Here is a 26546-nt window from a genome sequence, read left to right as displayed (position 1 = left end):
GTTCCACGTGGTTAGCAAAAGTGCTTTTTTAATTTACGTACAAAGAAAAACCATCACGTTGAAGAAATGAATTTAAAACTTCCAATTATTTATTTAAAAAATTACAGCAAAAGGGGCTGAAACTTTTCGATATCACCCTACGGCGTGACTAAAATTAATCCGGCATAAATTTCCGCGCTCACGAAAATTTGGTACTTTTATTTATTTCCAAATCAATACGTAACAGAGTGCAGAAACGTAAGAAAAGCAAAGCCCGCATTTGGTTCTGTTTTTCCCGTCCAACACAGACGCACCTGCTCCAATGTAACAGGTCATGTAGTAGATAGAGTAGAGTAGCGTACACGTAGTGGCAAGCAAGCAGGCAGGCAGCCGGAGAGAGAGGGTAGAAAAACCGCACCTACACCGATGCAGCGAAATCGCTTTACTTCTGCCGTTCGATTCGAGCAACAGTTTAGTTCGATTTGGACTGCGAAGCGCGTTGGACTTGAATTGAAAAGTGTAGTGTTTTTGGTTCGCAGTAGGCGAAGGCCCGTGTACCGAAGCTTTCATTCAAAACTCGTTCGTTTCGCTGTGTGTGTGCGTGCTGCTGTCATCATATTGCTTGCTGTGCGATTGTGTCACCACCAGCAACAGCAGCAGTAGCTTTTTTTTTCTCGTTTCTTGCCAAAAGTGCTTGCCCGTCGACGTCCATCAGCACGTAATATTAAATGTCTCGCGCTGTTCGCGGTACTGCTGTGGAATTCTTTAGACTTTTTGTCCTCCGAAAACGGTAATCCGCGTATGCCAATTCAATCGCATCATCGGAGAATATGTGGAAAACTAGATTCGCGTGGAAAACTATCGGTTTGAAAGCGATCGCCATCTTGTGTTTGTTCGTCGATTGAATACCTGATTAGACATCACGACATTCTCCGGACTGCAAGATTTCATTCTGCAGCAGAAAGTGAACGTGTTTGTGTGTTTGCGAGGGCTGATCCGAGCAGGAACGTAGAAAAAAAAACTCGCCAGAGGAAGAGAGTCACTGTTCAGCTGTTTAGAAATTAGATAAGTGCTTTAAAAGGCAGCGAAGAAATCAAATCCTTGGAACAAAACAGAAAAAAGATGCATTCGGCAAAGGGAGGCACAGCAGGAGCCGGAGGTTTTACTTACCTTTCCCTTCCAGAAGGCCAGAAGCAGGATTCGGACAAACTAGCCACGGACAGTGCCGACGATTGCGGGTTTCACTCGGGACAGAATCTGAGCTCGGACAACTTCTCGAGCGTATCGCACGAAACCCCACTGGAACCGTTGTTCGAGACGGCCAGCAATCAGAAAACGGCACAACAGCAGCAGCAGCAGGAAGAGGATTCGCAAACCTTTGATTCCGGCGTAGATCTCGATTCGAGCCAACAGCTCCGCTCCAGCGAATCGATGAAGGTGGACAACATGAACGATCTCTGCAAAAGTCTGCAGAAGATGCAGATGAGCCGGAAGAGACCGACTTGGGAAAAATATTTTCATCAGAACGACGAAGGAGATACGTAAGTAGACTGTTTTTTTTCGTATTTTGTTTCCCAATGTAATTCCCTCTTATCAACATCACACACACGCGCGTGCTTGCTATGTATTTCGATTGCCGCCTTATTGTCCGAGTTCGGATGGGAATATTCCCAGCCGAAGCAGAGGCACTTAGCCGCACTCGCCTGCCTGCTGCGGGTCTGTTAATTTGCGGCAATCTAAAACACCACAAAAAAAACTCCAAATATTCCCCTATTTACCTTTTTCTGCACATCGAACGGACGGACGGACAATCGATGGGGCTCCGACGATAGCCTCGACGGGATTCCCATGTTTATTGCGCTGCCGTTGCTGAGCCGTCGAAGTCGATGATTGTGTTAAATAATTCCCCACAGATCACGGACCGCGCACAATGACGGTGTGGCCGTCGCAGTTCAAAGTCATCTCCAGTTTCAATTACCGAAAGTGGCTCTGCGGTGGCACCAACCGCCTTTGTCCGGAGGAATTCCGGCAGAGTTCGCGCGGTCATTCGAAGGGGGGAAATTTGAGGCTGCATGATTAATTTATTTCTTTATTTTCATTCCGGCTGTGCACTGCTGTTGTGACGTCCGACGACGACGACGACGACGTCGGTGACGTGCTGCGCCGTTCGTCGAGTGAAGGATCCCGTCATCTACGGTGCCGAGCCAGCAATCGAAAATGAATTCAATTACCGACGTTGATTGGGAAAGATTGGAAAATTGTTCCGAATCGTTTTGGCGCAAGATTGTGCGTCCGAAAAATGTGCAGCCTCGTTCCCAATTAAGATGTCTGTCTGCTCGCCTGTGCCCGCGAGAGCAGATGCTTTCGGGAACTTGGGAAATTGTTAATTGAATGATTTGTGTTGGGTGGTGAGGAACTTGGGAAAATACCACTTTGGAAGGTTATCTTTTTGCTGGGTTTTGTTTTCAATTGTTTGAAATAAACCTGATTGAAGAGTTTTCCAGCTGTATAAATTTTCGAAGACAATGTATTCCCATTTATTTTTAAATTTTAATTTTTCAACAACGGTCAACATTCGCTAACGGCTAACCCGTCTAATAATAATTAATCTAACCTAGAAATCGACTGAACGATTGTAACCAAAGCAGGCGAGGGAAGAGCAAAAATCATTCAACAAACGTCAAATTTTCTTAACGAAATAACTTTTAAAAGTTTTTAGAGTTCAAAAGTGAATGTTTCGAGCAAACTTTGCTTTTATATTCATTGTTAATCAAAATCAGATCAGATCAGAAAAACACTTGAAGATCGTAATCAAAGCTCGAAATGACGTTTGCTCTGACTAATCCCTTTGAAGAAGTCACCTCATAAGGAATCAGCCTTCATAATACCCATCAATGAACGGGAAGAGAAACCCCGAGAACTTTACGAGCCGTACTGTTATTTCGCTGGAAAATAGCATCACTCATCGGAGATGCCAGGTGACAGCCCAGTCGTGGTGATTACGACTAGTGATTTGAATCATTCTAGACTTCGATGATGCCAGCGGGCGCGAGAAACCTTGGGCAGATGTTTACTGCAGCAAACCACAAACGACGACGCAGTGATAGACATTACCGCCAGTTTCTTCCGGATTTCCACCCACCCGGTAGCCGGCAACCACTATTATCTCACCCTGGCTTTCGAAACAAGTTTGTTCAGCACTTCTCGCGAGCTTGTTAGCGCCCCTCGGACGCTTCACCTTTATCTCTGTCTCGCAAGCACGCGTAAAATCCACCATTTATTTGCTGTTGTCACCCCATCCAGCAGACACTAGAAACAAGCAAAACAAACCCCCTGTTTTTCTCAAGTGCTATGTAATAATCCTTCTAGAATCTCTTCACAAAACTCACAATGTTAATGATTGATGTTTTCTGTTCACCCACAGGTACCTCCACCTGGCCGTCATCCATAAGGCCACCGAAGTCGCCTGCAAGCTGATACGCATCGCCCCACGACCCTGGCTCGACCTTCAGAATGACTTCGGTCAAACGCCACTGCACCTGTCCGTGCTGACGGCACAACCACGGATCGTACGACGGCTGGTTCTGGCCGGTGCCGAGCTGGGCGTCCGCGATGTAGAAGGCAACACGGCCCTTCATTTGGCGTGCCTAAACAGCCACACCGACTGCGCCCGGGAACTGCTGACGCCACTCAGTCCACTCGAGCTGCAGCAAAGTAATCCGGCCCTGCCAGCGTCGGTCAAAATTCCACAGGATCTCGAACAGTGGAACCACAACGGTAAGTTTTTCAACGGATTTTGGAGATATTTGCATCAATCGATCAGAAATTTTTCTAAGCACTGCGTACCCCGCGTTCGAAACTCTAGACTCAGTCTTTGTTAGTCTAGGGAGACCTGAGACTCTGTCCGCCTTCATTCAATTCTAATAGACCATCTGGAATTACCCGGCTTCATCCTGTTACTGTTTGTTGCATCGCATATGCCCCTCACTCGGGCTAGCTTTGTCTCTCGTTCAATCCACACATCGGACGCCAACAGCAGTGATCAATCGCGACCGCCTCACCGAGCCAGGGATAGAGCAGCTGGGGAAAAACATAATCAAATGGCATGAATACGCGGCGGACGGTGGGTAGTGATCTCATATTTCCCAACCATCACCGCCCCCACTAGCCAGCTTGTTCAAACCCGGCCGCCGCCCGGTCGGGTCAACAAACGAAATAAATGAATGGAAACAGGACTTTTTATGGTAAAAACGGCGACCGAACGAACGCGAACGCTGCTGCTTTGGCTGTTTGGCCCGATGTAAAAATAGAAAATTGTTCTTCCCGCCGCCGCCGCGCGCGGCGAGAGCGATGCGAGGAAGAAAAACCCAAATTGCTATCCCGTTTTCGCCGCTGCGTCTAAAAAATTAATGACGGCGGATTTTTGTGCCAACCTCTCGGCCGGTTCTGCTGACTTCGGCCGCCACCGCTACTATTCGGCGGCCGCCGGCACCACAGTGTGCACAGTAATTTTAGTATAGCGGGGCAAGGAAAATAACTCGACGGTGGAATTTTTGCCGCTGAGGCTGCGAGAAAATATCTATACTCTAAAATTAGGTTTTTCCGACTCGCTAATTTTAGACCGATTCCGATGTGCGCGTGAATGTTTGCGTGTTTGTTTTTTTTTTCTGCGGCGTTCTTCTCCGGCCAGTGTGGCGCTGCGCGGAAATGGAGCAGACCACCGATAGTCACACCGCTTTTCGAACAATTTTCTGGTGATGAATTTTACTGTCGGAAAGTTTTGACCGAAAATTAGCCACCCTAACTGACTTTGTCCACAAAAGTAAAGTCATGTGAATCATTAATGGCAAAGCGGGTAAAACCTGCGGTATTGTTGCGATGGGAAAAATCCAAACCCACCTCGATATGTAGTCGCCGTGGGTTTCGCTTAAACCGCACGGCGGCGACGACAACGAAAGGCGGAAGCCTTCGTGTGACTTTCTCTTGGGTGGCTTTTTTCGGGCTTTCCCCGCTGATTTGCTTAAAATAGCTTCGCTCCTTTGCGTGCAGCAAGCAAAGCGTGTTGGTGGAAAGAAGGTCAGGTCGGTCGGTCCGCTGCTGTTTCTTGCTGGGACTTTCCCAGAGGCATCTGCTCTTTTGGCCTTGCGTAACCCCCGCGTTCGTTGGTGTCCCCCCGCTGTCAGATACGGTCATGCTGTGCATGCCGGCCGATGGCATCGATTTAAATTCGTTTTTACGAAACCAACTGTGCGCGAGGAAAGTTGGTGGATGCTTGTTTGAATGTTTTGTTTGTGTGGTTGGTTGGTTGGTTTCCTCCTCTTGCTATACAGTTTCTCACTGTTAGCCGTAAAAACTCGAACGCTTACACGCGAGGTCGGACTTGGGTTTGGGTTTTTCCCAATGCCGTGCTCTCTTTCGTGTAAGTTCCCATCGCAGCTGCACTCACACCCATTTGGATTCGAAGTAGTTGGGATAGCAAAGCAGGCTGGTAGTTGTGCCCGTCAGGCATACCAACACAATGATCCAATCATCATCATCATCACCGTCAGTGTGATGGATCTAGTAAACGTTCGCTATTTTTGTTTTGATTACCTCGTTTTGCGCTCGCCTACCTTTGGCATCCATCGGTATTGGCTTCCCCCCACGAGGCCCGCACCTCGTGGGGCATGACGCGTTAAAAATACACAATTCAGCCTACTGAGAGCGCGGTGCGCTTTAGTGGAAAATAGCGGCTGATTGTATATTTTTTCTATTTGTTATATATAATAGATAGATGGAGCAGCAGGCAGCTTGGGGCATCCTGTGCTTATTAATAGTCGTCTATTGATCGGCAGGAAAGTGGTTGTAGCCGTTTGCATTGCCACGCACTCTCCTATTGAATACCTTACCCGTCGTCTGCTTCCTGCTCGCTACCTACTGCACCTGTCGGTTGGTTGATTGGACGAGGGTAAGCTATTTTCTGTTTCAACGTAGTACCTGTACTTGCTAAATAGGGGTTTTCCCAGGCATTACAACTGTACTCGGGCTGTCCGATTCCGCTGCCGATAGCACATTCGGTGATGAAGCGATGATTTCTTGTTCGTTTTGTTGGCTGATTGTTATATTGAGGGGTGGCTCCGTGTCTGTAGGTGGGACATGTTTTCTGTACCCATCTCGGATTGTTTCGTCTCTCAAGTGAGGCTCCGAGTGCTCTCAATTGTCTGGCTTTTATTTACCTGTCAGCGGTAATCTTCGAGTAATTAGTTGGAAGCACATCTTTGTCAAACAAACTTTCGAGACAATCATAAAACAACTTCACTAGACCGGTCTATTTAATCAGCAGCACCCTCATTAGAGCCAGCTAATTGTGTTCTAGGAATGACAGGCGAAATTACAACTCCTGACGTCACCCGGGCGGTGTCAGCTGAACTATAGTGTACGACAAAAAACAAGACCGCTCGATAATTGATTAAGCCGAACGGGCACTTAATGATCATCCGGGGTTTCAGACACATCCAAGCGGGGTTTTGCGATGAATGAACTCTGAGAGCCATATGACCGCACTTTAGCAAAACTCCATTCAGCAGCGAGTATGTCAGATAAGCATGTCGTGCTGTTTACGCCTCATCGTCATCGCCTCATGCGGCACGTGGCAGTCGCTTTTTGTGTCGGTGTTTACTTTGATTGACATTAATTCATTTCCCGTTGTTTATTTGCATTCTCTCAGTGCGACGCACAGCGCGCATATCACCATAACACCAAGCAGGCTTTGATTTGCAAATCTGTTGCAAAGCGTGAATAACGCCAAGTCCTGAAAACAATTCCCTTCCTGCTTAGCAACAGCAATGCAGTATTGAACCGAATGGCATTGACAACGATGATGAATTTGAGGATATTCCCAAACAGTCGGACAGCGGAAATTAATCACGCAACCAACAATTGGTTCGAATGTCTTCATCCGAATGCCTGCGCCGCCGTTGGACCAATCCACCCCGAGTAACACTGCTGGCTGTTGGCGGGATGCTTGGCACAAATGGGCCTCGCGAATCAACCAGCCCGCGCAGCGGCGGCGACGGTGGAGTGCTTGACACACACGTGAACACGTAGTGGTTCTGGGAATTCCAGAGGGTTTTCACGTTTTTTCGCTATTATGTTACCTCCTCGCTCGTTCGCGTAACCATATCGGTTCGTCGTGCTTTGTTTGTGCAACTTGGAGCTTGGACCCGCGCGCTCGCTCGCTTGCTCGCGAACGGCACACATACAGCGATGAAGCAGGTCAGGTTCGGCGAGACCAGTTTGACGGCGGCCGATTGATTAAGGGGGCGCTTTGTTACAATCGCTCTTGCGATATGGGGAGCTAATATCATCAGCTATAACAACCTGCGAGGGATGGAAAGATATGCGCCCAATCTTGTTATAGGTTAGGTTTTATGATCTCGCTCGCGGTAACAGTAAGATACGGGAAGTAAAACGCAAAAGTGGGCTTGTCAAGTTTACTGGTTTTCAGTGTGTCTACAAACCGGTTTCTAATCCTCGAGAACACATGCTCGTGAAAACAGTCAAACTTTAGCTCTTGACCACGGTTGCAATCGTTTCTCAGAATGATGCTTGATGAGCACATACAGGAGGACCCCACGCAAGAGTAATTTTACCACCCGTTTCTGGGGATTCCAAGGTGATCTTCTTTCCAGCGAACCTCCTGTTGACATCACAAAGATCAAAGCCAACTGCGTTAGAAATTTCTTTTCGTCTTTCGATGTCTGAACCATAAAAATCCCCCCTTTGAGTGCCGGAAATGTCTTTCCCCTGTGCTCAGCCCCAATGATTCAAATTTCAACATAATTCCCCATTACTAAACGTCCTGTTTTTCTTCTTTCTCTTTTAACAACAGGAAAAAGATGTGTTCACATAGCAGCCGAAAGGTCAAACATTGAGATTCTCCGATATCTGGTCAACGCCGGAGCCAACATCAACGCACGGGTAAGTGTCTCAAACCAAACTAAAATTTCCCAGCAAAATTTTCATCTAACTAACGGTTTACGGTTTTTCGTCTCATTGCATTCAAACAGGATGGCAAAGCCGGTCTAACGCCGCTGCACATTGCCGTCGAGAGTGGCAACGAGTCGGTGATGAACTTCCTGCTGGACGAGTGCCCCAAGCTGCGGCTCGAGCAGGAGACACTGGCCGGCCTGACCGCCTATCAGCTGGCGGCCATGCAGCAGAACGAAACCCTGCAGCACGGTCTGCAGAGCCGGGGAGCGGAACCGCTCAGCCCACCGGAGTCCGACTACGAGTACGACGACAGCGAGGAAGATGAAAATGTAAATATTTTTATTTATTCTACTTTATCTACTACTGCCTATTCCATCATTGCTTACGACCGGATGAAAATGAATCGTTTTTAAGTTAGGTTGGTTCACTCCTTAAACAAGATAAACGCATAACCTTACGATAAACGAACGGTGTTTGTTAATAATTTTGGCTGGTGTATAACACAACTAACGCTTTGTTTTTTTTTCTCTCTCCTTTCTTCTTCAGTAATCGTTTCCTCAGCTGCCTACTACCTAGTCGTGTATCCTATGTATCTATGTGTATTTGTGTATGTGGGAGCTTCCCCCCTGTCCCCCCGTATCTCATGGGGTACTGCTCTACTCACTGTGTGGGGATGGTGGTGGTGGTGATGGTGACAAAACTGCATGACCGAGGCCAAGAGCGAACGAGACGGAAGAGTGCATCGTCCTAACTGTTGTTAATTAGTTCTTAATGGCAAAAGACTTTCGTAGACAAGAAAAAAAACAAGCGAAACATACATTTAAGTTTCAAACCTAGCTTTATACAAATCATCGCTGTTTACACAGATCTATAATAGTCCCACTAGTTAAGCGAAATTATTTATGTTCTGTAAATAGTGCAACCCCCGAACCCCCCTTGTAGGCTAGGCATAATATACTGTTATCTGTATGTTTTCTCTGTACATGTGTATAATAATAAATTAATCCATTTAATCGACTAACGGTGTGTTTGTGATTGGTCGTAGTTCTACGTCTCCTTCGAAAACGATTCATCCACCGGTTTTACCTGCTTTTTTCAGTCCTATCTGATTCAATACTTACTGTGCTGCGAACGAAACAAAAAAAAAGGAACCTAAGCGATATGTCATTTGATTGTGGCGCTCAAAATTCGAAGAAAAAATGTCCCGAATCCCGATGATTGTGCATCTCAAGCAATATTGTGCTGATTATCTGATACACACAATTGTTTGTAGACGACGGCGTCATTGTTTTTTTTTAACTTTCAATTTACTTCGACGGAAATTATGAACGAAAAGTTGAATCATTTACGTAAATACTGATAATTTTGTTGTTCGGAAAGTTTGCCTCAAGACTATTGTCTGATATACGCAAGCAACTGAAATTAACCGTCACGACCATGACGATTAGGACAGAACTTTGCATCGAAGTCGTCAGTAATAAGTCCAGTAATACGTCAGATCGTACTTTCGGCTGAATGAGAAGCCATTTTTTTGCATTGAAGCTGCTACCTATCTCGATCGATTCGATTTCGATCGAAAGCACAATCCGACGGACGTGTACCGTAAAAAGTAAACTGTCAGTCATGCAAAAACGTTACTCGTTAAGTCTGACGTAATAGACTCACTTTAACTTAATTTTTCATAGTTACGATGGTAGGCAATGACTTTCATGATAGTGCATCATTATTTTGGAGGTATCCGATTATCATTTATTGCTAAGTGTCTTTGATCCCATTCTTCGGTGATTGGATCAGAAGGTCACTCGCTGGATGTGACTCAGTCCACAAAATTGATTCCTTAATTGTTCGCAAACATGTGCTTGCTCATACAACATAATTTCGCGTTTACGTGTTGCTATAGCAACACACTCGACGATATCATTTTGTTGATCAATTTGGTTCCCCGTTCAAAGTTTTCTGTCAGATAGCAGTAAATGAACTCCATGAACTCCCAATCGTTCATCTATGGATTAGAATGAATTAGCAAATTTTGCAGTAATAAACCATCATGTTTAAAAACATAAAATTTCTACAAGCAAAACTTAAGGTTCCAATAACTTACTTAGTTTCTCTAAAGTGAGATAGATCGAACCAGGACAATTAGTCCCATAGATAACTTTTCCGAATTTGGCGAAATAAATAAAACCATAGCACAAAGAGCAGAACAGTCCTGGATCAACCCGTACGTACACCGTAATGACGTGCTATGGAGTTTGATAGCAATTCGGTTATAACATCTACTAACTGGAATGAACCAGTTTGAGTAACGAATTTATCAAAAATGCAGAATGAAGGCGTATTTATTCCTACAATGAGAAAAAAGATTAAGATCTTCCTTTTCTCTCATCGATGCAGGGTCTAGACAGGGTATAAAAAGTTCCTGGCGAAGCAATCTTCACTCGCAATCAAAATAATCCACATTATTCATTATCAAATTTAATTTTTTGTTGCGAATTGCAACCATAAATCACGCCAATATTCCGTTATCAAAAATTGACCCACAATTCTCGCGGCGGCTTCGGCTTACAACCGGATACTTTGGCGACCACGATCCTGAAGCGTAATATGTATGACGAAAATGAGATTTTTTTCTGTCGTTGCAATAATCGTAGCTATCTTGGTGCATCAATCATCCGCTTTTATTCCCGTTTTATTTGCAAATCAATTGCCCGGAACTGCAATTTTGTTTCGAATTTTTCGTTCCAACTTGTTGGTTCGGCGAATGGTAGTTAAGAATTAAGGGGGGACCCTACTCTGGAAGACCGGAAAATATTAGATTTTCGTAAATTTTTTTCAGATGCTAGAATTATAGTTAAGTGTTGGGGTATTTTGGTTATTGGTTAAGGTATATTTGAACATATATTTTGTATTCTTTGGATACCAGAATAGTGATTATTATACTGGTGAATGCCCTCTAGAAAATAGTTCCTTGTTGGCGGTACGTGCCAGGAACCAACGGAGTATCGTAGAACAATTTCAAGGATGATTTTGAAGCTTTAGGTTAATACCTAAATTGTTACGTAGGTTAATACCTAAATTGTTACGTGTTAGATAAGTCATTTTTACATGCTGAAAAAAAATTTCAGCCAAATCAGTCCACTAGACCCTGAGATACACGTACCGCCAGCTAAAGAAACATGGTTTCAGGGAAAACGCGTTCAAAGTTTCGTACAGCAATGAACTTCCCTTGAGGTGACTCCACAATATTTACCGTAAGTAACGACATCAGATATTAAAAAATCTTTTTGGCAAGACATTTCTGAAGGTATAAGTGTCTCGAAAATGCAAAAAAAAATAAAATTCGATTTCTCCGACTTTCCAGAGTAGCTCCCTCATGTTGTGTCTTGATTGAATGAAAGACTGTTCAAACTATAACGTCTAATGTATTTACGTCTATTCCTATTAACTGACAAACCTAGAATGAATTGACTGGTAGTTGTTTGCTAGCCTAGATTGCTATGATCTAACACTTCCCCTCTATAATTCATCCAGTAGGATTTAAACCGGGCAGGTAACTGGATAAATCGCCGTTCACGTTCGGAAGCTTGAGACATTGTGTCGGAATTTTCTTGAGCTAGTGGTTGATTCCTAACAGCAATAGTATCTTGAGCTTCGGTGTTCCCTAATAACTCGTCGAGCTCAGCATCGAAAGGGGTTTCCGTCTCATCTAGTTCCAATTTCAAAACTGGTTCCACTTGAACTGGATATGGAACATTCGCGTTCAACGTTTGGTACTAAACGATCCGATAGGCCGAAGTTATCAAAAAATATCGATAGCGGTGTCGAGTCCATAGGATGATTAGCTTTAACTGAGAGCCGGATCTTCAATTGGTTCGCATGTGAGCGAATTAATCGACAAGAATCTTCGAGAAGAACGTTATAGTTCACCTTGCCAATTCTTTCAATTACTTTAGCTGCTTCCCATTGCCAGCAATAAGTTCGATGAACCTGCGCGAACACTGATTCACCAGCTTTGAAACTACGACGAACTGCTCCGTGCTTTCTGTTGAAGGCTTCATTTTGCTTTTCCGCCTTTGGATTGTAGGATGAAACTGGCTGTTCACTCGGCTGAAGTAACGATGGAGTGGTTCGTATTTTTCTGCCGAACATAATTTCCGCCGGAGATTTCTCATCCTGGATAGGTGTTGTGCGGTATACTTGTAGAAAGCTTTGCAATGCTAGTTCCACTGATTTTTCCTCCGAACGAATTTTCCGAAGGCTGCGTTTCAAGGTGTCCACGAATCGTTCTGCCAAACCATTTGATTGTGGGTGTTAAGGTGCAGTGCGAATATGTTGGATACCCAGGCGTATGCAAAACTGTTGAAACTCGTATCCAGAAAGTTGTGTACCATTGTCTGAAACGATCACCTCAGGAATTGCAAATGTAGCGAAAGCTTGATTTAGGAATTTGATTGTGGTTTTTGCTGTTATCGATCGCGTTGTGTATACCTCGGGCCATTTGCTGAACGAGTCGACAATAATTAAAAAATAAATACCGTCTACAGGACCAGCGTAATCGATGTGGATTATGGACCATGGTTGACTTGGTGAAGGCCATGATTCTAGAGTCGCTTTCGTAGGTGCTTTGCCTTCGATGCAACAAGGCGTGCAGCGTTTAACGAATTCCTCAATATCCCCATCAATTCCAGGCCAGTAGACAAAACTGCGTGCAATTGCTTTCATTCGTATCATTCCGGGATGACCTCGATGAAATTGTCGTAGAATTTGCCGTTGAAACTTGTCTGGAACTACCACTCTGTCATGGAACATTACACAACCGTCGATCAAACTAAGTGCTTCACGTCTGTTGTAGTAAGGTTGAACTTCAGCTGACAGACTTTTGAAGCATGTAGGCCAACCGTCGCGGATGTGTTTAGCAACGGTTTGTAGTACAGCATTTGTTGATGTAGCCTTCCGGAATGCTGCAAAAGAGACAGGAACTTTTCTGCTGCATCGGCTAGAATGCTTGAGAGATCCTCTTCTAGGGTAAGTGCCGCAGTCACATATTCTTCCTCTGGTTGTTTAGTTCGATCAATCAATCTGGATAACAGGTCTGCACATCCGAACTCGTTCGTTGAAACATGGTGGATTTCAAAATCGAGGTTCAGCATTGTGAGTGCCCAGCGTTGCAGCCTGTTTGCAGTGTGTAGTGGAATGCCCTTCTTGGAATCAAAAATGGACAATAACGGCTTGTGATCAGTCAGCAATGTGAAGTGACGCCCACGCAAATATTTATGGAACTTTGTTACTGCATAAACCAATGCAATGCCTCCTTTTCAGGTTGTCCATAGTTACGTTTTGCCGGTGCAAGTGTTCTTGAAGCATGATGCACAGCTTTCATTTTGCCATCGGGAAACTGGTGAAAGATGACTGCCCCAATTCCTTTGTTTGATGCATCTACAGCCACAACAATGGGTAACTTCGGGTCGTAGTGCGTTAGTAGTAACTTTAATTGAAGCGTTTCCTTCAATTGATCAAAAGCTTTCTGGCACTCAGGAGTCCACTGCCACTTTGTTTCTTTCTTCAGTAATTGGTCCATCGGATGACGCAGTTCATGTAAGTTACGTACGATACTTCCGTAAAAGTTGATGGCGCCTACATACGAACGCAGTTCGGTGATGTTGGTTGGAGGTGAAATTGCAGCAATACTCTTCACTTTCTCAGGATCTGGATGGATGCCTTGATTATCCACGATGTGTCCCAAGTAACAAAGTTGTGGTTGGGAAAACCTACACTTTTCAGCTTTAACATGAAACCCATACTCCTTGAGTCGTTGAAAAAGCTGATTGAGTGATGCTGCATGCGACTTCATATCCTTCCCAAACACGATGACGTCGTCGATGAAAGAGCGAACTCCTGGTATGTCCGCGATCATTCCGTCGACCAAGCGTTGAAATGCTCCCGAAGCTGACTTCACAACCTGGAGCAAGGCGATTAAATCGGAACAAACCACGATGCGTATTGATGGTGAGAAGCTTTTTTGATTCATCAACTTCAAGTTGTAGATATGCGTCTGAGAGATCGATGATACTGAAAACGGTGCTGCTATTAAGTTGGGCGAAAATTTCCTCTGGAGTAGGAAGCGGATAATGATTAGCTTCCAGTGCTTCGTTGAGCCCAGTTGAATAGCCCGCGCAGATGCGAACTTTGCCATTAGGTTCGCACAATGCCACGATAGAAGCGGCCCACTCGGAGAAGTCGACTGGTTCAATGATGCCCAGCGATTGCAGCCGCGTAAGCTCGGCATCAACCAATAATATCGTATTGAAAGGAACAGATCGTTTTGGACAAAAAATCGGTTTGGCATTTGATTTTAGAAAAAGCCTTACCGTCATTTTCTTGCAGTGTCCAAGTGAGTCTTTGAAAACGTCTGCATGTTTCGCTCGGAATTCAAGAATTTGTTGATCGCTTTTTACTTGTACTTGATTGCAGATGGAGTCGATGGGAACTGACCATAATCCAAACATTTCTATCCAATGAATGCCCAAAAGGTTGAGGTTTGGAGTCGTTGTGACGAAACATCTTCCTTGATAGGTTTTACCGTTGATCTGGATTTCGCACTGAAATTCGCCGATTAGTTTAAGTAGCTGACCTGATGCGTTGACTGCTTCAATCGTCGTGTTGTTACCCAAATTGTTCCAGGTCTGCTTCGAAATTACCGTGATATCGCTTGCTGGATTGCTGAGCGGTTTGTTTCACAACGAAAATTCCTCTTGATTTAGCTTTCTTCCTCTTTTTCCTGTATTGCTTTTTTCCCTCTTGTTGCTAGCTGACTTGGAAATGCAACTACAGTAGCCTTCCTTATGGCCAACACGATTGCATGTCTTACACTGATGACTCGAAAACGGACAATCGCGAACGTAATGCATTTGACCGCATTGCCAACAAGGCGTGCGTAGAGATTTACCCGTTGAGTGATTCTTCGAAGCATCTTTATCACGAACTGTGTACACCGTTTGCTTCGAGCTTGATGGTTGCTCGATTAATGTGGTGTCCGCTTTGAGATTGACCAGTCGTTGATACTCCTCGATAAGATTTTCAAGTTTTACTGGTGCTTCAGCTGTCTCGGTTTCAATGCGGGAAAGTAGTCTTACGCGTATGTCTGCATAGCGTGGTGCTTTGAGACCACAAACGGAAATCAGACATTTGAATTGGTCTATCGTAAGTTTTTCAAATTCGAAAGCTTCACAGGCGCAATTCACCTTCCCTCCGTAGCTGATGATGTTGTCTGCTTCGGACTTCAATAGTTGTAAACACTGGTAACGTTTGTTGAACACGGTTGTCTGGGTGCCGAAAATTTTCTTCAACGTTGCTGTGGTAACGTCAAAACTTTTCATGCCTGGCTCTTCCGGAAGGATGAAATTGATGTACCGGGTGTGCGAAGACGTGTCCAATTTTCGTAACAGGAGTCGTACCTTTGCTGGCTCGTCCAATTTCGCAGCATGATGTTCGAAAAGGTCCTTGTAACGATTGTACCACCGGTCAAAAGTGATTCCGTTGTCGGGATCGAACGAAAATTCGGTAATGTTGCTTGCGAGATTTTCGAGAACTTGTTCGGTATTAATTCGTGCTGGAGCTAGCTCCGCCAATTTTTAAAGTAACTCCGTTATCCGCAGGATCGCTTCTTTAATTTTAGCCATTCTTCCGGAATTTTGCAGGCTTCATCCTCGTTGCCAATTTGTAGGGTCTTGATTGAATGAAAGACTGTTCAAACCATAACGTCTAATGTATTTACGTCTATTCATATTGACTGACAAACCAAGAATGAATTGACTGTTAGTTGTTTGCTAGCCTAGATTGCTATGATCTAACACCTTAAATGACTAGTCAACAAAATCTTTAACATTTTATCTGACGGGTTCTCAAAAACAACTGCGTCAATCCTTCTAATTTTTATTCAATATTATTCAAATCATCGAAAGGATAGTCAATTGTAGAACCACTCAAAAAATATTAACTCTGACTGAATTGTGAGAATTTTAGCGACTTTCAGCCAGACAAGCTATTAGGGTTTATTTCTAATTCCCGCCGTAGTAAGTAAAGCCATTTTAATTTTCATCATTTGTTGGATGGATTTAATGAATACTCCAAAAGTTCTTGTGCTGATTTGACTCAAACACACTCACCTTCCGATCCGTGCACTATGAATTCACTAAAAAGCGATTATTAACCCTTTATAAGGCCGTGGCAATTATTTTGCCACCAACGAAAAATATTTGTTTTGCGTCTATAATGACATCAATATAATTATAGAAGCAAAATAAAAACTGTTTGTTGGTGGCAATATAGTTGCCGCTGCCTTATAAAGGGTTAAAGCATTTTATTGAAACTACGCAACTGATTTTATTTCTTAAATTCGTCGTTCCATTTTAAAATCCGTCCATCAAAATTTTTTCATTTCTGAAAATTTCTGCTGGTCATATAAGTTTTCCCGGCTGCAGAATAACGACAGTGCGCTGCGTAAGTTAGTTTCGTTTTATGAATGACGAAAATTGAAACGATTAGTCGACATTTTCTTCTTCGTCGGTCGTCGTACGAAAAAACATAAAAAATCTGGCTGCTAGGAATCCTTTAATGATTCTCAGCTTACTTTGATTGATCGCGTATGATAGTCAACAAACTAAAATATTAGGGAATAACTAATTTTGTATTGTTTGTCATAAAAAAGCTGATATTTTGAATAATTTGTGCTGGATAAGACGGGAATAGGCAATTACAAATATGACGAAACAGCAACATACCCTGCTACTCCATGATTTCTCTCAAAGAGCTTTTTTTATCAAATAAAAAGACTGCTCTTGTTTTTTGTCAGCTTCTTTTATGACACGAACCTTATGCGTGCTTCTCAGTATACTCAGCATAATACTTATAATCAGTGCCTATCAGCGCATGCTAACAGCCAATGTTTATTTTATTGCTTCGGTAGTTCACCGTTTTGCTAGTTCCAGTTTCAGTGTTCAGATGATTCCAGTCCTATTTGAGGATCCCGCTTCGGCCGGTCGATATGTCATGGGGGAAACCTGATAAGAGACGGAATTGGAAATTAAAATGGATAAATTGATGGGAAAACTTACTACATTTTTGTGTCGCGGTTTCCTTCGATTGGCATTGAACGATAAACTTTTTTTTTCAAAAATTTCTTATAAGGTTATGCGCAATATCGTAAATACTAATATTTTACTGGGCTTTGAGTTAGCGAACGAAAGAGAGAACTATTTTTGTTTCTAATTTCACCTTTTGTAAATTTTAGAATGGGATTTAGTGTTCTTACACAAATCGATTTTACTTTCGTCTACGCAAATTTGTGTGCTGATCTGAAAACACTTGGTTGCGAATCCGCATCCCCTTCCTCTTTAACGGAATAATCTATGAATTCTATTATTCGTCGGGGGTTTTGGGGTTTTTATGATTGCCTCCTTCCCTAACCAGTCTGGGACACAGCAAAATTGTTATTAAAAATTCAAATTTATTAGAAGATTCTTTATTTGCGGGAGAAAAGGTCCGATTTTGACCGCTCCTGAACCCGGATGCTTTCCGTCGGCATCCGCAATCTGCTCTTTCTACGTACCTACCTATTGGATACGAGTTTTGGGGAGTTACACCACCCATCTCTAGATTTGAGATTGATAGCTCTGATCAGAGATTCAATAATCCTGTTTGAGGTTTTCACCACACCGTTGATCGATTGGTTGGTGTCATAAAAATACCTGCCTTCAGGACCGGAATATAGTCACCAAATGATGCAATGACTGATAATTATCACATCACAGATTGTTCTATCGAGATTAACCTTGAAAAACAGGTTTTCGCAACAAGAATATTTGAAGCATCTGCCGAAGTATTTGAAACCGACGGGAACATGATTTATGCGAAAAACTATTAAAATTAAAATCAATATTAATTATGGAACAAAAGATGAAGAATCATGTTAAATCGAAAACAGAACGACGACCCTGTCTGTCACTGATAACAGGGGATTTTAACATGAAAAAAACTGTAATCAAATTATAACACGCAATAAATAAACACGACGCTGTTGAAGTCAAAACAAAAAAAAGTCCCTGGATTCTGAGTCCGAGTCCGGGTGTCATCATGCGTAATCTACGAAATGAAATTCCACAAAACGGGTTCCACGCGCGGTTCGTTCGTAGTTCATAATCATCATTTTCTGTCCAAATATTCTAATGATTGTGTTTCTTCTCTCTTTTCTTTGTGTTTTTTTCTTCTCTCTTCAAACAAACGCAGATTCGCACGTATTACGGCGCCGGGAGCGCGTTCTGTAACAACTTTGCAGGACTTTCCACGATCAATGTAGCTTAATTTTCTGTTATTTTCGACGCCAGAGCATTACAGTATCACTTTGATTGACTGGTAGCCACTGAAAATTGTATTTTTTTTTTTTGTGATTGACAAATTAATTGACGGACCCCCATTGGATTAGTGTTTAATTGCTGTGTAGCCTTCCTACTGTAATGTATTAATCTTTTTACTAAACGTTTCATCAATCCAAGACCAGGCCCGTAAACACTGTCAGCGAAATAATTGTAGCTAAACGTAGTTGGTAGTTTGTTTTTTCCTATTATCAACAGTTCATTTCCTATTTTTTCTAAATCTTTCTTTATATTCTGGCTTGTCCGTATTTGCATATCTTAAATGAAACAAAAAAACACCGATATGTTAAACACAATTGTACATCTTGTAAACGAAAAAAAACTTTTTCCTAAGGCGAAAAGTACGCCTCACCTGTCGTATTTAATAGTATAGTAGCGATAGATAGAAACCACAGCGCTTAGATGATGAGTAAGCGCAAGATATGCATTATCTATATCGATGTCTTCAACTACAACAAAAAAACTGAGTAGTAAAATTAGTTTATACTTTCTTTCGAAATCCATACTGTGTAAAAACAATGATTGAAAGAAACCATCCATATGTAGGGTAGGGACCCGCATGCATACCTCATCCATCAGTCATGTCATGATGATGAGCACCCCGCGATCGTAAAAGTGTCACTCGACTAATCCGGTTTCACGCACTTGTCGTCGGTCGTTCTGAACGAAATTTCCCTGCCCTGAATCATGCGCAGCAGCTCGGCATTCCACACCCGGTACCGGGTGGGAAGCCCTCTTGTTTGTGTGATCCATTCGCGCGGCGGGGAATGCCTTGTCGCGTGCGCGCAATCTTTGTCCTTAAACGGAATGGAACGCAATGACGGGACTTTCTGGGAAAGGAGAAAGACAAACATCCTGTTGTGTGTCTTAGGCGCTGATTAACCTAGTGACGTTGCTGAGTTGGATTGGCGTGCTAAAAATGCCGTTTTAATTATTGACTCCTAGTGGTAAGTAGAAATTTTTTAATTAAAACCGTACGGTGGTGGTTCACAAAATGTATTCCCACGTGTAGTTCCCTGTTTCTTCCTGTTGTAATCTATCAATACTATATTTAACACCATGCTAATCTATTCTACACCGTTCATTAGGTATGCGTTTTTGTCATTGGAGTTTATTTTTATTATCTAAAGCAGTTGGGATTGGGAATTCATTAACCTAAATGCAAAATCATGGTGGAACCTTACTGTAAACCGCTTTTAGCCAGTCGGGAAAACCCTCATACCTAGGTACCTACGTTTAATTTTATGGCATGCATGTCTCTCTATATATCGGTCCGACGCGCGAAGGAACACGAGCCCGTAATAAGCTAGCTATTGATAATGACATTGCTTAGCGGTCTCGATTGATGTAATTACAAGAAATTAAAAAAAAGATTTATTACGGTGGCTTGTTTCTAAGGAAGAAATATTTTTGCTGCTTGATAGTTTTAAGACTTATTGGGGAACAAACTGTTGTTACTGGGAAAATCCCCCTCTGTAACATGTCACTTTAATTGAGCTTTACTTGAATCGTTCTGCAAAACGAGTGAAATTATTCGAAACATGCATCGAGTTCAACTCTTGAACAGCGTTATGAAAATGCCATCAAACTGCAGCCGCTTTAGTAGGGGGAAACGATCGCAGTAGTCTGTTTGGCAGATCTACTAGAAAACCTAAAGCTGTCATGTTTATTTAGTTTAGAGATTTTATTTTCTCTCAAATCGAAATTAGTTTACAGATTTATTATCTCTTATTTAAACTTAAATTAAATTCAAAAAAATATCTGATAATGGTTGTGTGAACAAACATGAAACGAAACATCAGTACAGGCTGATCCAGTCAGAAATTCAGAATTAAATTCGCAATTAGAATTTTTCTAATGTCAGAACTACCTAGGTAATTCATTTGGACTCGATTGTGTGTAAAAAATTCCGATGACGTTCAAGTTTTTGACGTAGAACTATATCTTACGCAATGGTAAGGAAAATTATGGGATTAACCAGATTTTTTTTACATCAATCGATCAAAAATCCTTCTACAAGTTGGTTCGCATAGGGAAAAAAGTAGTGCATCATCCACAAGTATCAGTTGATGTTAGTAGAAAGGAATCGATCTGGATCCACCGAGGCAGGTGGTGCGATTACTGTCATTCGAGCTCGCGTACGATTTGCGGACGTCTTTGGTTACGTGGCCATTGCGAAACAGATAGTGGAGATCCGACATACCGATATAAGAAAAAACTGAGAAATCAGTTCACCGCACCGAAAATTATGTTCTTTCAACATATTCGATTCGTTCGAAATCTCCCGCAAAACTCCGAACTACTTTATTAGGGAGCTGTTTAAGCTATTTAGTTTTTGATATTCGATAGTCATATGAAAGAAATTAACCGCGATGTTCCTAGGTAACCGATTTCACGACTCAAATGCACGTTTATAATGCTTCAAATGCTGCGGTAATGCTGCGGTTTTTAAACACGCCATTGCTAAATGTGCTCAAATGAATTCAAAATGACCATCAAAAGCAACTGCTGCCGGAAAAAATACAACGAGCGAGACACGAAAACAAACGATACTAAATTATCATACCAAACAGTACTCAGTATGTAAACATCGGTGATATGAGACTAACTTGGATATTAGGATTTTTGACGTAGGACTACGTCTTTGTTTACTATACTGGGACTGGGTAGCACTTTGTAAAAACGAGAAATAGAAGTGTAACGTTTGAATGAAATATTTCAAACGCTAATAGCTACTATACTACTGAACGAAACATAACAGTTAATATGTCGTTGGATAGATAAAATGTCCAGCAATTTTATAGTAACATACTAATAATAATTTTTTATACGCTAAATAGTGAAAATGTGTGTAAAGATTCAAGGTCGAATTTTTCCATACATTTCCCTTGTTATCGCCTAGCTTCACAGGCACGGACGACAATTAGATACACCAAAGGATTTGAATCCAAATGATAACCTTGAGACCACTTTGTAAGCCACACCCCTTTTCCAATCCAATCGGCAACATCGATGGCTATTGACGGCAACACCGGTCCCAAAGACAAGCGGAATCAGAGGGCAATGGCCAACGTGAATCCCACACGATGCACTTAACATTACATTTGGCATTATCCCCATCGCAGACATGCGAAGTTGTTCGATAGCTTGCTCAATCAGTGTCGGACAATCATTTAAGCAGCGGCAGCCGATATGGTTTCCTCCACCACCTACACTAGCTTACAAGCAGCAGCGGCAGTGCCAGTGACTATAAAATGGTACTCTTGGTTCGCCGTCTGCTCATTCATCGCACAATCGCACTGACGGACGGTCAGTATTTACCATCGACCCGACCATCGAAACCCAAAGGCATTTTGGCGGTAATTTTCGCAAACCAACACTGAAGGCAAATGGAAACGGATCGACTGACGGGCAGCAAATTCAGCAGTAGGCCATTGTGGTCTTAAACAGTTCTTATAAGAACTATAGTAATTGAAGAATGGAAAGATTTTTCTACACTTTCTAAATGATTAACGTTCCATTCGGATAATTATTTGAGCAGCAGCAGCAGCCGATCTGGTTTCTTCCATACCTACACTAGCTTACAAGTAGCAACGGCAGTGCCAGTGACTATAAAATCGCACACTAGGTTCGCCGTCTGCTTATTTACCGCACGATCGCACTGACGGACGGTCAAAATTTTGATAAAACTAATCCATTTCTACTTTACAGTGATTTGGTATTTCCTATCACTCCTGTATTAGCGGGCAACCATCATCCTAGAGTCTAAAGGACCGAATAGCGACATCCATCTATATATTGGCAACAGTAATTATAGTACTGATTTTTAAGAAGTGCTATCAGCTCAAACATAGTTCTTTTCAGGGCCACCAAACAATTTCAAACGGTTTTTTTCAAAACCACCATTGATTCAATGAAGAATTAAATCAGAATATTTCGCTCTTCTTTTACAAACAAACACTCAAACAATGATACTCACAAATACTCAAATATGCATATGCCAGAAATACAGTTTACATTAGTCTTTGATTTAATGATCAGACATAAAGTTATACTTCATCGATTAAAACATGTTATCAATATAATGAGTATTATATGACACAGTCCTACGTCACCCTTTCGTACAACCCTTAGGGCTGTATACCTTGTAGTTTTTTTTTGTAAAGCTAGTATAATTACGAAAATTAAGATCAAAAATACACTTTTTTTATAAATCTAATATAATGGTAATGCTACTCATAAACAACCAAATTTATTAATTTATATCGAAAACTCGAAAACCGTATGACAACTTCAACTTCTTATACCTAAAAACAAAAATCAGACATAAAAAACAAGCCAATATTATAGTCCCTAAGTTGATAAGCATTTCCTCCTACCAACGCTAATATGCAAAGATTTAGCACTCTACACGCTCAATTGAGTAACGAAAACAATAAATGGGGAAAAAAGGGATAGAAAAGAAAATAAAATGGGAAGAAAAAAAAATGAAAACAGACGACAAAAGGGATGAAAATGAATAGAAAAACAGGATATGACCGAAAAGGAGCAAAAGCAGGATTTAATAAGAGGAGGAACGGAATCGGCGAACGACGAACGAGCTAAAACGGGATAGAAAAGGAGTTGGAAAGCGAAAATAGACGAAACCGAAAAAGAAGAAAAAGGTCGAAACAGGAAAGAAAATGACAAAAAACGAAACAGAAAAAAACAGAAACAGGTCTGAAAACAGGCAAAACAGAACAGAGATAATGCAGTAGTAAAAAAAAGCGAAAAACGGAACAACAATTGAAGAGAAAAGGAACAGAAAAAGAAAAGAAAAAGAATGGCAGAAAAAGGAGAAGCGAAAAAGAGAAACCAAAAGGGAAAAGAAGAATAATGAAAGAGAAAAAAGAAACAACTTTTATTATTTTAATATCGACTTCTACCTGTCAAGTTATATTGTACAACAATTCATTTTTTACACAAATTCCGTAATTTGTAAAAAATCCGTGTAAAAAAGAACTTACTGTTGTTGGCGAAATTTTTGAAAAACCGTGTTATTTCGAAAAACCTCGTGCCTCGTGAAAAAAAGTCGTGCAAAAAAAATTCGTGTAAAAAAAATCCGTGAAAAAAAATGAACTGGGTGTACTTCTTATGAGGGAGTAAATGTGTTATAGGTGGAGAACAAACATTGGAAGAACTGGGAGTTTATTTTTCACAGTTTGCATATCATTTCCCAGTTCTTCCAAAGTTTGTTCTTCACCAAAACCACACTTCTCGGGTACTTTTTCATTTCGATGTATCTGCAAATGAGAGATTCACCTCGTGTCTCCACTCTTCCGCTGTTTACGGCGATACTAATAAATTTTGACTCATCAGCTTTGCATGAATCGGTTGCCGGATAAATGATAAACGTTTTGAAAATTTTCTTTTCAATGCATTAGTATCGCCGTAAAAAGCGGAAAAGAGGAGACACGAAGAGAATCTCTCATTTGCAGATGTGTCGAAATGAAAAAGTACCCGAGATTTACTCCCTCACAATAAGTAGAAAAAAGAAAAGCGATAGGAAACAAGAAAAAAGGGAATAGGTAAAACGAGACATAAAAGAAGAAATATGGGACAAAAAGCGGGAAATGAGACAGAAAAAGAAGAAAATGAAAAACAAACTAAGGAAAAAGGTAAAACAGAAGAACAAAAAACGGAAAGCGGGTGATAAAAAGGAAAACTGGAGTGGAAAGAGAAAGCATGGCTAAAAACGGAATAAAATGACGGAAAAGACGGAAGAACAAGGCTTCAAAAAATAAGGAAAACGGCACAGACGAAGACGAAAAAGCTGGAGACAAGAAAAAGGGGGATAAGAAAGAATGACTGAAAATGGGAAAATAACAAAAAACATGCGGAAATCATGCGAAAAACCGGCACTAAAGACAAGACAAAATGGTACCAAAAAAACGAAAAGCGAAGAAACAGGAAATAAGGGACAAAAAAAAGGAAAATGAGAAAAAAGAGAAAAAACAAAGGAAAGTGAGAGTAAAAATCAAGAAAACGCTACAGAAAAGGAGCAAAAACGGAACAAAGGGGGAAAATGTGGCCAGAAAAGAGAAAAAGCGGAACAAAAAATTGGTAAAATGCGCGAGAGAATAAGCCGATAAATGGCAACTTTAATTTCAAGTAAAAATTCGAGTCTAATTTCGTGTTCATGGTCGGTTTGAAGTAAAATGTCAAGTCCAAATTAGTTCAAATTCAACTCTAGTTTACTGTTCAATATCAAGTTCAATTCAATTGCATGTCTAATTTTACATCCAATTTAATGTCTAATTTTAGGTCCAATTTCCAGTCAAATTTAATCTCTAATTTTAAGTCCAATATCAAATGACAATCTAATTAATCTAATTAAATACAAAAATAAGTTCAATTTCCAATAAAACCTTCAAAATCTGTTTTAATTTGTTGGCGTCTATTACTCCTGTGCATAAAAGTGGACATCGTCACAATGTGGAAAACTACTGAGGCATTTCAGTTCTGAACTGCTTGTCAAATATGTTTGAAAAGATAATCCATCACTCACTTTGTACCGCTACACGAACTATCATCAATGAGTGCCAACATAAAAATATAAGAGAAATAATCCAGTGAGACTTTAGTAGGTACCAATCTTTCAAATGGGACAATAAGCGTGTAAATCGTACCCTTTGTCGAGAAAATTTAGTCCTATAATTACATAACTTGTAAAGGGAGCTTTTCGAAATCAAATTATGAACGATTAAAACGCTCCAGCCAATGCTCTTAGAGCCGGCTGTTAGAGTACAGGACGGTTTCGGGCTAATGCAACAATCCTACTGACTCTAATTACCACCTAGCCGAGATTGGAACATACGACGACTGACTTGTTAGACAAGCATCGTACCTTGAAACTAGCTGGACGATTTGACACACAGATATTTGCTAATTTTCTTAAGCTAAATTGATTGGCTGGACTTTGGGTTTGGAAGCCTTAAGGAGAAATGAGCCGTCATTGATTCTGTAAATTTCGAAAGCAGTTTTTTTTGTTTGAAACAAAAATTATGCTCATGAAAATATATTCTGTGTGTTCAGATTGGCAAGAACAATGCAGTGAATACATCTTTAAAAACAGATACCGTGTTTTCGGCCCAAAAGCTGCTTCCGAAATTGGGCTTTCCGACGAAAAGTTTATGAATGCTCGTTTCCCCTTAAACAAAAAGCGGATTATTTTAGCGAAATAATGCCTTTTTACAGTACAGTTAAAAAAATCAGCTTTAATCATTCAAAGCAAGTCCTAGTCATCGTTTCCACCGTTGCCAGTTTTACTACCAAAAAAGTGTTCCGGACTTTTCCGGACTTTCAAAGCAACACCCGGTCCGGTCCGGTTCCGGTTCCGGTCCGGCAAAAAATTGGACTTTAAAATTTCGTTCCGATCGGATTTCGGACCGGATATCGGACCTGACTTTCCGGATTTTACCCGGTCCGATGTCGATCACTACTCGCGGGGAATTTTACTTCCGCCTTCCGCGTTGAATCGAGGGCGAGAATGAAGAAGAAAAGAAAAAGTAATACAAAATTTGTATCCCAGTGCGCCACCAGCCACACGGGTAGCTGACTCCCCACGAGTTTTTTGACTCCGGGAATAAGCTATGCAGGAAGACGATGTGAGGATGTGCGTGCGCGAGTATGTGGGTAGCAGGATGTCGGCAAATTGATAAATTGATTGTGTAAATGGTAACCCAAATCAATTGATTATTATTTACTGTTTAGCAAGAAGTTTTGCGTTTAATGACAAATATTTTATGCTTTGAATAAGTTTTTTAAGCCAATAAATGAATATCGATTGTCACGATTTTCACTTTGATTGATCGCGTATGATAGTCAACAAATTAAAATATTAGGGAATAACTAATTTTGCATTGTGTGTCTTAAAAATCGCTGATATTTTTAATAATTTGTGTTGCATAAGACGGGAATAGGCAATTACGGCGAAGCAGCAACATACCCTATACATTGTACGTCAAGTTTCACCCTCGTTGAAGTTTCGATTTTTTACTATAATTAGTGTTAGAACCCGTTTTTAGATTAACTAATTGACCAGGGGCGAAATGAGCACTTCTGTGTGGAGTGAAACGAGCACATTCGAATAAACTAATCTCAAATTTATCTCAGCAGGCTTGTCAA

The 26546-nt window shown here is 41.5% G+C and overlaps 1 protein-coding gene across 2 annotated transcripts; it reads left to right on the top strand.

The window, feature by feature from the left end:
* Positions 1-472: 472 nt before the first annotated feature.
* Positions 473-18842, top strand: LOC128744056 (NF-kappa-B inhibitor cactus). 2 transcript variants are annotated; one of them, XM_053840810.1, is made up of 5 exons: positions 473-1520; positions 3404-3756; positions 7850-7938; positions 8028-8279; positions 18235-18842. In XM_053840810.1, the coding sequence occupies exons 1-5, from the start codon at positions 1102-1104 to the stop codon at positions 18307-18309; spliced, it is 1188 nt and encodes a 395-aa protein (XP_053696785.1). In that variant the 5' UTR covers positions 473-1101; the 3' UTR covers positions 18310-18842. The 2 variants fall into 2 exon arrangements, with proteins under 2 accessions (XP_053696785.1, XP_053696786.1); XM_053840811.1 differs by lacking the exon at positions 18235-18842 and adding an exon at positions 8497-8962.
* Positions 18843-26546: the final 7704 nt, after the last annotated feature.

Source organism: Sabethes cyaneus, chromosome 3 (assembly GCF_943734655.1).
Source record: "Sabethes cyaneus chromosome 3, idSabCyanKW18_F2, whole genome shotgun sequence".
Taxonomy (NCBI): domain Eukaryota; kingdom Metazoa; phylum Arthropoda; class Insecta; order Diptera; family Culicidae; genus Sabethes; species Sabethes cyaneus.
The sequence above is the reverse complement of the archived record's forward strand: the minus strand, read 5'-3'. Positions and strand labels throughout refer to the sequence as shown.